The sequence below is a fragment of the Syngnathus floridae genome, chromosome 11 (assembly GCF_059516105.1).
Source record: "Syngnathus floridae isolate MCC-2025c chromosome 11, RoL_Sflo_1.0, whole genome shotgun sequence".
Classification (NCBI taxonomy): domain Eukaryota; kingdom Metazoa; phylum Chordata; class Actinopteri; order Syngnathiformes; family Syngnathidae; genus Syngnathus; species Syngnathus floridae.
In genome coordinates, this window is record NC_142423.1 from 9,953,666 (window position 1) to 9,966,414 (window position 12,749).

At 41.8% G+C, this 12,749-nt stretch overlaps 1 protein-coding gene across 1 annotated transcript; it reads right to left on the minus strand.

The window, feature by feature from the left end:
- Positions 1-304: 304 nt before the first annotated feature.
- On the minus strand, positions 305-11,558 carry shmt2 (serine hydroxymethyltransferase 2 (mitochondrial)). The gene is made up of 12 exons (XM_088390190.1): positions 11,408-11,558; positions 7,271-7,462; positions 6,053-6,132; positions 5,661-5,861; positions 5,473-5,554; positions 4,151-4,273; positions 3,053-3,192; positions 2,809-2,971; positions 2,567-2,666; positions 2,085-2,240; positions 1,443-1,550; positions 305-1,337 (listed from the first exon to the last, which is right to left on the minus strand). The coding sequence occupies exons 1-12, from the start codon at positions 11,438-11,440 to the stop codon at positions 1,210-1,212; spliced, it is 1,506 nt and encodes a 501-aa protein (XP_088246316.1). The 5' UTR covers positions 11,441-11,558; the 3' UTR covers positions 305-1,209.
- Positions 11,559-12,749: the final 1,191 nt, after the last annotated feature.

A 12,749-nucleotide genomic window follows, 5' to 3' on the forward strand; every position in this document is an offset into this window, starting at 1 on the left:
ATCTATTTATGTGACCTGAAAATGTCTGTGTGGATGTCATGTGTTATCAACTTGTGATCAACTTGGTCAACCAGCCCTTTTTTTCCCCAGCCCTAATTTCAATCTTTAATTTTTAAATCAAGCAATAAAACTATATACATATATATATATATATATACATATATATATATATATATATGTAATATAGTACATATATACTGTATATGTGAGATCTCAACATAATTATGATTTATCCACCTGACAAAGTTTTTAATAAAGTAGATTAATTCAATTTTTATTTAGAAAAATAAATGGGACAAGACTGTTACTTTGAGTTGATTTTATTAAGACTGTCAATGTTCAATCAAACTATTTAATTAAAAAACATGGGAGACATAAAATGGATGTTTTGGCAACATGTACTCTTTCAAGAGATGCTGTGCAAAGGAAGAAAAGACAGATGCAAATTTATCACTGATGCAGTGATTATAGCGGTCTGTGAACCCAATATATTTTGTGAAAAACAATATTTAGTTGAAATCTAGCTATACAAAATGTTGTGCTTGTCAGTTTTTTTTCCCATTTATCTATTTTCAATGGTGCTTGTCCCTGGTCTGGGTTAGCTGGAGCCTATCCCTGTTGAAGAAAAAAAAAAAAAAGCAGGGTAGACTCTGAATTGGTTGCCAGTGAATGGCAAGCCACATAGACAAACAGCTATTCACTTGGAAGGACAATTTTGAGTCTTCATGCTTTTGGAATGTGGGAGTAGGCTGCAGAAAACCCATGCAACGGGAGAGCTTACAAACTCAACATAGCCGAGTTGAATTGGAGAATTCTTGTCTGGTGAATGATGTTTAAAATGGGGTTGGAAACCATTGTTGTAAAATCTGCTGTCAAAATGATCACAATTCATTCAACAGTGACAAATGTTTGTAGCAAGAATAGCAGAGATGACTTTCATGTAGTAACACAGCTTTTTCCCTTGGCTGGATAATGAGATGCAGGACGAAAGGATCGGATGATAGAAAAAAAAACCTTGGCAAACCCCGTCTAAATAAGTGATGCTGCGTTAGTTGCTTTTCAACATTAAGACTCGTGAGTGTCTCTCAATGAACATTGGCAACAGTCTTTTAGACGTACAATAGAAAATAGGTTCTTCTATAAAATCTGGCAAAATTTATTGTTAAATCTCAATACGAGGCTTCAATTTTTTTTAACTTGTCGCTCTCTCTAATGATCATGGAAGCCCGGCATTGGGAAAGGCCTGGCGAACGCTTCCACTCGGTGGCGCAGCTCAGCAATACGGCCCACCGTCTCAGGGTCCTCCAGTAGGAAGTTCTTAAAGTCCTGGAGCTTTCCTGTGCGGCAACAGGGAGAGAAAATTGAGAAGTCGTGGAGACCACAAGATTTATTACTAATTCACAGCTTGTACTTGCATCACTATCGCAATGTGTTCCACTCACCGGTCTTTTTCTTCACGTCCAAGGCGATCTGGAAGCCCTCGTCCATGAGCTCCACGACCCGCACAAAGTCGGCTTCTTTGAACTGCCTGGAGGTCAGCGCTGGAGCGCCTGCAACACACACCAAGTAAATACAGCAGACTAAAACAGCAACAGTAACTTTTTTGCTGACTGAAAAGTGGCTGATACGGGTCAGAGTTTATAAAAATAAAAAGCAATTCGGGTCTCGTCATAACAATCCTGTGGACTATTTTTGCTCATCATTGAGATTTTCCCAATTTGGGGACTAATGATACATTCTACTTTATTCTATTTCGTTGTCATGGTTGCTTGGTTAAGAGCAAATCAACATAATCATAAAAGTCAACATGGGGCGGTGGAGATGTAGTCTTAAGATTATGCTAAAAAATGGGGCAGTATAAATGTGGAGCTTGTGAACTTCCTGGAAGATGATTAAAAAGCTAAACATATTTAATTAATCATGCACTGCTTAGCGCTTGTGGCTTAATTGGTGTCTGACTCATTTCCATATCTGTGTCTGCATTTCTGTACTTTGAAAAACAAACAAACAAACATAAAAGCAGTATGCGAGGACACAAGGTAAATAATTATGTTAGCAGTAGCTTGATCATGCGTGTTCCTTACCAAGCCTGAGGCCTCCTGGAGTCAGGGCACTCTTGTCGCCGGGGCAGGTGTTCTTGTTGGCCGTGATAGAGACCAGCTCCAGCACCCTTTCGGCTCGGGCGCCGTCGATGCCCTTTGGCCGCAGATCAACCAGAACCAGGTGGTTTTCTGTCCCCCCTGAAACAGTTACAGTGAAATTATTTAAAGTATTCACAGGCCAAAACATTAATATAGAATATTGAGTATCACTGTGGCACCAAAGAACTATGTTGATGTAAAATGTAAATTGAGGATCATCATTTAGAGAAAAGTGGCGCAAGGGCTCCAAAATAGAACCATGCGGAACACCGTACGACAGAGGGGCGGAGCGAGACTCAACACAGTGCTTCACCACATTCTTATTGGATGCGTAGACAATTAAAAACCTTCATAGTGAGTTGTCATCAATTTCAATCATAAAACCCGAGTTTCACTATTCGCGCTGTCATACCAGACGACATTACCTGACACCAAGGTGTAGCCTTTGCTGAGCAGCGTATCAGCCATGGCCTTGGAGTTCTTGATGACCTGGGCAATATACTCCTTAAACATTGGCGATTGAGCCTGAAATCGAAATAATATACGGATTCTTGAGCATCAAAGTCGAGCACACAGAAAAAAAAATGCATCAATAGAAAGAATATTGACTACTGGAGACTTTAGTGACTTTTTGCATTTGAGTGTTTATGATTGAATTTGATTCGACCTGTCGGAGTGCCACAGCAACCCCTGCGATGGCGTGGTTGTGAGGTCCACCCTGCAGTGAGGGGAAGACTGAGAAGTTGATCTTGTCCTCCAGGTCGTACATAATTTCCTTGCCCTTCTTGTCCACGGAGCGAAGGCCTTTGCGGTAGAAGATGAGACCCGCCCTGAACAAAACAAAAGCAGCAGTAGCAATGTGATTGGTGTAAGCTACATGGACATTTCAAGTTAGCTTGGTAGCGTGTTACCTGGCACCTCGGAGGGACTTATGTGTAGTGGACGTGACCATGTCAGCGTGTTCGAACGGAGACGGGATGGCTTTGGCTGCCACCAGGCCGCTGATGTGCGCCATGTCGGCCAGCATGTAGGCCTTGATGTCAGTGCACAGCTAAGGAAGACAAACATTTTAATGTAAAATATAACTTCTGCTGCAGAATTGTGTGTAGTTGGCGGAAACAGCAGGCTAAAAAAAAAAAAATTCTTGTTGGTGTCGCTCCAAAGGCTAGCCAGGTAACGACACCGGAAATCTGTCGAGAAGTTTGCGCCGTAAAACAGTGAACGGTTCCACAGAGACACGCTAGTGGTGGGGTGGAGAAATATGGCTCCACTTCAGGTGTAGTGGCAGGGTCGTTATGGATCCTAATAAAGACACACAGCGCCGTAGTGGCGGGACACTCCATCTGATGACACCTTTCTTAAGTGGAGCAGTGCAACCAAGATGAATTAGCGGGTGGCTCTGGTAAAAAAAGAAAGATAACAGGCTCTCTGGTGCACTTTGCGAGAGAGTGAAGTGTGGTTTGAAGTTGTTTGGAGTGTCTGCCTTCGCCCAGGTTGAGTTGACAAAAGAGGATTATGGAGGTTGGTAAGGCATGGATGAGAGGAGCCTTGTCGTACTGTCAAATGACAGTGGAACACAATCAAACGCAACGTGGCACTGGCAATTTCCACGATATTTTTCCCTTAAAAAAATCCTGAACATAATCTATTCCCAAAGCATTATCAACTGTGCACGAAGCGTTTAAAGTGGCATCTTTGGATTTTGAAATGCCACGTAAAAAATAAAAATAAAAAAGAACGTTTTCATGATTTTATGCTGTTAATTCATTCATCGTGCTGCTCCTTCTTGTGCCTGCATTTGCCACCAGGGGCAGTATAATAATCACGAAAAAACAAATGAATTAGGGTGTGCAAAGTATTCTTTAGAACGGTGCAAAAAATGCATACCTTATATCCTCTAAACTTCCACTGAATTTGATTTGAGGGTAACTTTGACACAGGAGTTGTTTAAAGAGAGAGAGAGCGAGGGAGAGAGAGACAGGGTCAAGGGCAGGTTGAGGCTTGCGCACCTTCTTGATGCGAGCGTAGTCAATGAGGCGGGCGTAGGCGCTGGTGCCGGCGATGATGAGCCGGGGCCTGAACAGCTTGGCCGTCAGCTCCATCTGGTCGTAGTCGATGAGTCCTGTCGCAGGCTGAGGGGCGTTGAAGAGGAGCAGAGTAGACCACGGGCGGGGGGTGATTTGGGTTACAAATTGGGAAGGAACCAGATTATAGTACACAAAGAGAGAGAGGGAGGGGGTTAGATATCTGCGGCACATTTGCAAACATCATCAAAGAGAGATTATTTTCTTTCAAAGCTGCTGTGTCTTAAGTACTCCAGATACTACCTTAAAAGGAGGAAGGATTTTATTTAGAAAGAGATAAGTGGTCTCAGAGAGGAGAAATTTGATCAAAATAAGTACAATTGGGAAAAAAAAGGTTCCTTTCCGATCAAGCTAGAGAAAGGACAGCTAATAGAGGTGAGAGCGAGACGGCAGGGAAAGAGGGAGGTGGTGATCGAAGTGAGACAGGTGAAAGGAGCGTGAGGGGAACACTTTATTTGTCCAATCTGATCATCTCCCATCTGCAAAGCACATCTACGGCTGCCCCCTCGCTCTATCAAGCTGACCGTTGTGAGGGCAGAGCCAGCGGTGATGGCCGGCCTGTCGATTTCCCATTATCTCTCCCGCCGAGGGATCCCGGCTGCCCATGCATCACAAAGGTCCGGGCAGAGTGACTCTCAGGGCCATTCATCAGCTAACCATCGCTAAGCCAGTACGCATTGATGGACTGAGACTCCACAATACGGATTCAATGTCATGGCTGATCAAATGCTTAAATAATGAGAATAACAATTAGGGTTGTCCCGATCCGAGCCCAGGATCAGAATTTGGGTCCTATCATGTATTTTTTCAGCTGATTGGTAATTTCTAAAGTCAAGTCAAAACTATTATTGGAATATACTAATTATGAATATTAACATAATTGAGACAATTTGGATGGGCTCTCTTTTTTTGTTGATGCACTGCGTAACATTATCAGAGGCCCCTAAAAAATACAGGATTTTTTTTTTTTTTTTTTTTACCTGTAAACATGCACTTGGAAAAAATTGTGGGTTTTCGAACTTTGTGTCAGAAGAAGCATAAAGACAGCAATTGAGTGCCGATTGCATAAATGGGAGGTTAGGGACATGTCAGCCATTTTATGTTCCCTGACGGCAGACTCTTGCCACACAAAATATTATGACTAAACTACGTGTCTGTATAGTTGTTTGGATCCATGTCAATGGTTTATTCTGCTTTAAAGATGGTAAACAAGATTTAAGTAAGAGAGTAAGGGGGGCTCTACTTACATTGAGTTTATAGGGCATGGACTCAAAATAGATAGAGGTGGCTGAGATCCTCTTCACATCTGACATATAGCCATGGGTCAAACTGGGGGGCAACAAAAATACAAACATGACTAAAAGGAGCGGACACAGTTCAATGAATATCCTTTTATCAAGGATATCATGTCATGCAGAGATTTAGTTTTACTGACTGTCCTCCGTCCGGTAGGTCCAGACCCATGATGCGGTCGTGGGGGTTGAGCACGGCAGTGTAGACGGCAAAGTTGGCGGGAGAGCCCGAGTAAGGCTGGACATTGACGCCCCACTTGGCCGGATCCAAGTCGAAGGCCTCCAGGGCTCGTTTTTGGCACAGGAGCTCAATTTGATCCACCACTTCTGCTCCACCGTAGTATCTGTAGAGACGGACACCAAAGAGGACAATTTTTAGACAACAAGCTCAATATACAGTGGCTATTATTATTATTATTATTTTTTTTAAGTCTCTTTTGTTTCCTTCTGCTATTTGTGCCGTGCAGTCGCATTTGCAATCCCCGCATTTGCACGTCTATTAACACCACTAATGAGACTTAGTTGACACGCTCACCTTCTCCCGGGGTAGCCTTCGGAGTATTTGTTGTTCAGACAAGAGCCCTGAGCCTCCAGAGCAGCTCGGCTGCAGAAATTCTGTGGCGAGAACACAATAAGTGTGCCGATGAATTGCATGAGTCAACAGAAAAGACAAGGATGGCAAATTAACGCGTGTTAGGCAAAAAAGAGGCAAGTCATCCTTTTTGATGACATATTCACTCAACTGGACAGGCAAGAGGAGGTATTCTGTCAATATTTGGGGAGAATTTTTTTATTTTTGGTGAAGGTCTTTAGAAATTAGAGAATAATTACTGTTGAAAGGCTAAAATCAAAGTGTTTGGAAATTTTGAAGTTAAATTTTAAGTGAATGATTACTTGATTACTTTGAATATTAAGATAATTATCAACTAATTTGATTTCATTCGATTAGTTGCCGATTAATTTATTAATTTGGACACCTCTAATAACTCGACTAGGGAATTTAAATCACCCTCAAGGCTGTTTAAAAAAACATTTGGCAGAGTGCCTATGTCTGATTTTATGAGGTGGAAAAAGCATTGATAGCTTAATTTATCAACAGCACCATAAATCAGCAAAATGATCTCGAAAATAAATGATCATAAATGAAGCTCGCTCTCTCAAATCGATTAAATTGAAAATAATTTTGGCAAAGGGGAGGATTTATTGTTGCGGTGGAGTTTAGTGCCTCACACAAGCGCAAAATTTGGTTTCAAATGCCACCGGGGGGTTAAAATAGTTTTGCTGGGTGAGTTGCAATACAATATGCATGTGGCTGAATTTTTGGAGGGAAATACACCCAAAAGGCAGCCTAAGCAGCACCAAGCTCTGCCCTCAGGCTTGCGGCACAATGAAGATATCAACGTTATCTTGCACCAGAGCGGCGTGGCTTTGTGAGGAGAAGCAGCCGACACACTTTGCTGAACAGCAACGGTGGCGAGGAAAAAAGCAAGCCGTAAAATAAATAAATAAATAACTTGTCAAGATTTCACCTCTTTCCGCCTTCAAATGGAAACATAAAAAGCAAAGCTGCTGGGGCATGAATGAGTGTTTTTCACAAAACAGGGAGGAGAAATGTGAATGGTTAGATATTATTTAACAGAGATAAACTGACCTAGAAAACATTTAGCAATATTGGCAGTTCTTAAACACCACCAATGAAAATCCAGCTTCAGAACTTTGATCTTCATTGATTTTTTGATTTTATTTTTTTTACCTCTGATGCAATTAGCTCCAAACCACGACACTGCCGGTCTTTCTCCTTCAACAGTAGGTCCCACATCTCCGGGTCGTCCTGAGCCAGACTTTCCTGGCCCGTCCATGGCCGCTCTTCGTCTACCACACGGCTGGCAGCGTGAGACTGTTGCCCGCGTACGCAGATGCGAGCTGGGGTACGCTGGCACAATGGCTGTTGGGCAAAAAAAAAAAAAACATTCCTTACAAATGTTATGTTCATTGATGCTCTGTTTCAATATTCCAGTATATTTTCTCCCCTTTCTAATATGTCGGCTGATGGAATAATCAACTTGCATCTTTGAATGATACGAATTATCAGCGTGGGTGTTCATTACGCCGACATCAGCAATTTCACAAAGCGAATTTTACAGCCTGTGTACCGAAAGAGAGAATGGATTCAGCATTTCCGTCTTATCTAATCTGGACTCTGCCACTGCTTTGATGGTTAACCGTTTGAGTCTGTATTCCTAATAGTAGCTAAGATATTAATTCTTGGCCTGTTCTAAGAAACGCAGCAGGCGGGAAACTGCCGCGGTGAGCGAGAAGAAAATACAACTGTTTGTGCCGCATGCTTTCAAGGCAATATGGCTGGAGAGAACCGCGCGTCAGGTGTCTTAAAGCGTTTGACAAACTAATTGCTGTGTGCATTGTTAAGATTGGTTCTGGAATAGAGAAAGGGAGACTGCGGAAGTACAATGAAAACGTCTGAAGGTTGATTGGGCTGACAAAAGATCGGCGGCCTTACGTCAACTTAATCGGCGGTTAAAAATGATGACTGTTGTGTGTAAAGCGAACCCGCTACCGCAGGTTTGGAGTTATTGCCTCCTCGTGTGTGCTGGGGTGTGAGGGACGGCCTCCCTCGAACAGCGCCATTAAAAAGCAATTAAAGAGCTTGCGAGTTGAGCCAAAGTGACTACCAAAGCACATCGGTGGGCTCAGTCAATTTACATTTCGCAAAGTGAAGGAAAGCAAAGGGTTGCCAGGTTTCTTGGCAAGATCCATTTTCTCTGCCGCCTATCAAGTTCAGCGCTAGATTCGAATCCATCTGATATTAATTCCACAATTTATGGCAATGATTCTGAACCAGGGCGCTGTGACATTTGATCAGGGGGAATTATTATTATTAATTCAAACCTGCTCGTCAAACTATTCAAAGCTGACATTGTGGAGGAAAAAGCATGTGACTGCACAGCATGATTGAAAATTTGCTTTTCAGGTAATAAATCTAACAACTATTGTTAAATTGTTAAAAATTCAGTTTTTTTGGGGGGGTAAGAGATAAATTGCAGTTATTATTTTTCCCCAAATGCCATCTTTTTATTTAGATATGATGACAAAAGTTGGTCTTTGGTCACAGTCCTTCACTGGACCGGTCAGTCAGTCACCCAGCGGCCAGCTGCGAACGGGGAATTGAAACTCAGCAATGCGAACAGCGACATTACTTATGAGCCGTTCCTGCAGAAAAACCAAAGAAAACACCTCGTAATTTAAAATCCATCCCGCCTCTAGCCGTGCTTCTGCAGGTGGCCGAGAGGACAATGGTGACACACCAAGGGGGATGGCTAGCACCTTAAAAGAAGGGGTGCTATATTGTCTGCCCTGGAGGAAGAAGAAGAAGAAGCGCAGGAGGCGACGAGAACCTGGCCGCCTCTCGCTGAAGAATCACACGGGTCATTAAACCTTGACGGAAAGTGTCCTTTGCTGTCTGCGCATCTGTGGAAGGAGGGCCGCAAAAAAACTCTCGCCATGCCTCATCCCGGCTTTCCCTCCCTCTTTCTGTCACCTTGCGCCACTAAACATCCAAGTAGCACTAGCGTGGCACTTTTTATTAGCTTTTCATCAAATTTGCCACGGGGCTTCTTTTAAACAAACACATGGGTCGCTTCCCCAACGTCTATCTGCCCACTCATTTCTCCTTTTCTGCCTGTTGATTAATATTCGGGTAGCATAAAGCGATCCAAAGAGCACGGGAGCCAAGGCACGAGCGCCAAATGTGTCACACGTGGACTATTTTTAGGGGCCACACATTACCTTGTCAGACCAAGGTGAACTTGAAGAAAACGAAAAATCAGAAGCGAAAAGATTCAATGAGGAACACTGCCGTTAAAACACACAAGTTTTAATCACAACGAGAATTAGTCACCATTTAACAACCATTTAACAAACACGCCTCATGGGGTATTATTCTGGATCTGTGCTGCTTGGTAGGAATGTTACTTAGGCTTTTTAACTTCCTTGTCACAAAAAGAGGTGGTTGCAAAGAGAAGTCAGAACATTCCATTCATCCTTCCTCTGAATTATTGTTGCCCATTTCCTGAGGCGACTCTCGAGGCCAACCAATTTTATAGATGACTGCTGTCCATCAGTGGTCATACCAAACAATCAGCCAGGAAAAACAGAGAGAAGGAAAGAAAGATAAGTCGCAAAAGTAGAGGCATCCGTCAGTCTGACACAGTTTCCTTTGCTCTGTCAGCGGCTAATAGGAAGGCTGTCCGTTACAAATTGCCCCGTGATTCAGTCGGGATGACACTTAACTGAGGGAATCGGAATGGGCCTGAAGAGGCGTGCGGCGACGGGAGGCCAAGCCCAAAGCGGCTTCACTCGATCCAGGTCGGAGGTTTGTCAGGGGGACACAATCAAGACTTTAAAGACGTCGGTTAAGCCCATCGTCAAGTCTCTCAGCTGTCCGCTGCCATGGCGTGGCGGGCGGCTACGCTACACTGGGCACCGTTTAAATTTGTAGACTGCTTGATGTGCCTTTTCCCTTGCCTGAAACCAAATGTTTTTTAAAAATAGTCTACAGCAAAATTGCGTGTTAATGTTGCATGATGATACAAGGTTGAACATTATGACATTATAATTATAACAAGCCAACAAAAGAAAAAAAATGCTGCTTTTTATTATTGCTCAGACTTGAACAATGCCCCCAGGTAAAAAAAGTAAATAAAAAAAAAAGGGAATTAATACGCTTTAGGGCAGATATCAGAGATTAGTTACACACTTTTGACTTTGTGCTCTGAAATGCACTTTGCACATGTTTGTGTGCATTTCAAGTAGTTTGTTTTGTGATTTAATGCCAATGCAAAAATGTGTACTTTGGAATATTGTCAAAGATTGTATTTCCTCAAAGTTGTTGAATAAGATTGTGGACGCTAAAGGTTACTTAATTTTGACTTTCTCCTTCAAAATCTGGAATGAGGCTACGAGCACTCATCTGATGTTACACGTGCCTAATTGTGAGGACAACACATGACTTTGCCTATGACATTAGCTTAACCAATTATAGAAACAGATGCAAGCATGTGAATCTGTAAGTAACGAACAAGCTACGACTTATAAGACTGTCTGAATTATTGGCACATGACAATTATAATTATTACACTCAACGATACCAAAATTTGCATAACCATATTACATTTTTTAAGATATAAATTGTTACATAATTAGTGTTTCAAAGATTTGTATTAATATTTTTACAGTGTTTCAAAGATTTGTGTTAATATTTTTACAAAGTGTGGGTCCACCAAATAATTGGCATGCATTTTCCCTGACACACAAAAACCTTATCACTTACACAACTATCAAATCCGTTCGTTAATATTTACTTGGTGTTTTTCACGCTGTATTTGCACTTTGGAACCGATCCTGAGCTTTACACCAAACACCAAAACTGATCAACTCTTGTATGGTAATTGACCTGATGTGGGTTAAAAAAAAAAAAGGTTTTAGTTAATTATTGCCCTTGTGAAAACAAATTAAAAGACGAAAAAAGAATTACATATTTCATGAGCACACTAGTAGCAGGCAGTGCAGCTCATGATGAAACTGAGCGGTAGCTGTTGCATCATTACTGCAGACACACTGAAATAATGGAACACTAGCAGGCTAGCTTGGCACCCCCATTGAGCTCTAGTCACAGCGAAAGTAAAAAAATAAAACACTCCACGTTTAAACAAATCCGTAAAATGTGAAATAATACAGATAATAATAAAAAACAGGTGATTTACAATCACCTCGTTACGAGACAGGGGAGCAGACGGTGTTAAGCTAGTGAGCGATGTGAAGAGTTCAAATCCCCAAAACAAAATAGAAATGAAACACTATCTGAAACACTCACCCGAGCCAGTTGTCTGACAGCGAAAGACAGCATTTTTCCAGTTTTCCAGAGAAGAAGCAGCTCGCCTGCAGCCACACCGCTGTCACACACAATCCGTGAAAGGGCTGAGCAAGTTGTTGGCAACTGATAGTGACGCGACCGCGAGCGTGCGAAAGGCATGCTGGGAAATGAAGTCCTCCGGCCTTTAAACGTTACAATAGTGGAGAAAATGTGATTTCAAAAGAATAAAGTCTTTATTTTAGATCTTATAATTCCAGATGTATTTGGAACACACTTAAATTGCAGCTTTAGTGTCAAGAGTGAAGAATGCATACTAAATGTTAATGTCACAAATAAAAATCACCGCTTCTGGAGATATAATAAATGGTCTCATGCCCTGCAGGTACGCAGCTTAAGCAGAGACGATTGATTACTTCTGCGCGTTCAAAATGGTTGAGTGCATTGTACTTTATTCCGTCAGCTCTTCCAATCTTTTATCCTCCATTCCCCAAAGAAATGCATTAATCATGGGGAAAAAATAATATATTAAAGGGGACATACTGTGTAAAGTTGAGTTTTTATTGTTTCTTATACAACTCTATAGAATGCCTGTCCACCCATCAAGCGTGAAATTAAACAGGTACAAACAAAAAATGAAATAAGGTGTATAAAGCCAAGAGCAACTTGAGAGCGTACCTGTTCTATAATTACTGCAACTCATCTGTGGGATTGTCATTGGCAGAGTTTCACAAAGCAGATGAGTCATGCATTTGTTGAAATGAAGAAAGCGTGCAGTGCAAACATCTTAATAATCCACGCCGACACGAAAATAAATGAAAATGAGTCGGTGGTAATGAACGACAAACTAGATGGCAGACAGCTCCTTTTTGTGGCAGGTTTAATTAAGTTATTGCTTAAATCTGGTTACTTTTGCTTTAACTTTAGCATGAGATTAAGCGGTGAACAGAAAAAAAGTCACATCACACCACTGTCTCCACAATCACGTCATGAATGAATAAAATGAGCGGAAACTACTTGGCTGTTTGACGCAAACAAAACAAGTCTATCACATTACTCAGCGTGGCACAGCAATTTTTTCTTCATTTACAGCAGCCACTGTGTGTAATTGAAATATATATCAAATAAAACCATCTCGCCTCTCCAAAGAAGTTAAAATCTATCATTTTCCAAACGCTTACGGCTTTCTTCTTCCAATTCCAGGAAAAAACAAACTTTCCTTCAATGTGTTTCAGAAAATTAAAAGGACATATCTTCACAGTAAGCTTGGCGCATAATCGTAATAAAACTTATTTCACAAAGCTGTCCTTGCCCGGATAAATGGGATACATTCCACGGCTTGTAA

Excerpts from the sequence above, each read along its gene's own strand:
- shmt2 (XM_088390190.1), bottom strand. The coding sequence starts at position 11,440 with ATGCTGTCTTTCGCTGTCAGACAACTGGCTCGG. Across the intron at positions 6,133-7,270 it reads TGGAGCTAATTGCATCAGAG|AATTTCTGCAGCCGAGCTGC; the intron begins GTAAAAAAAATA and ends TTCTCGCCACAG. Across the intron at positions 2,667-2,808 it reads TTGCTGTGGCACTCCGACAG|GCTCAATCGCCAATGTTTAA; the intron begins GTCGAATCAAAT and ends TTTCGATTTCAG.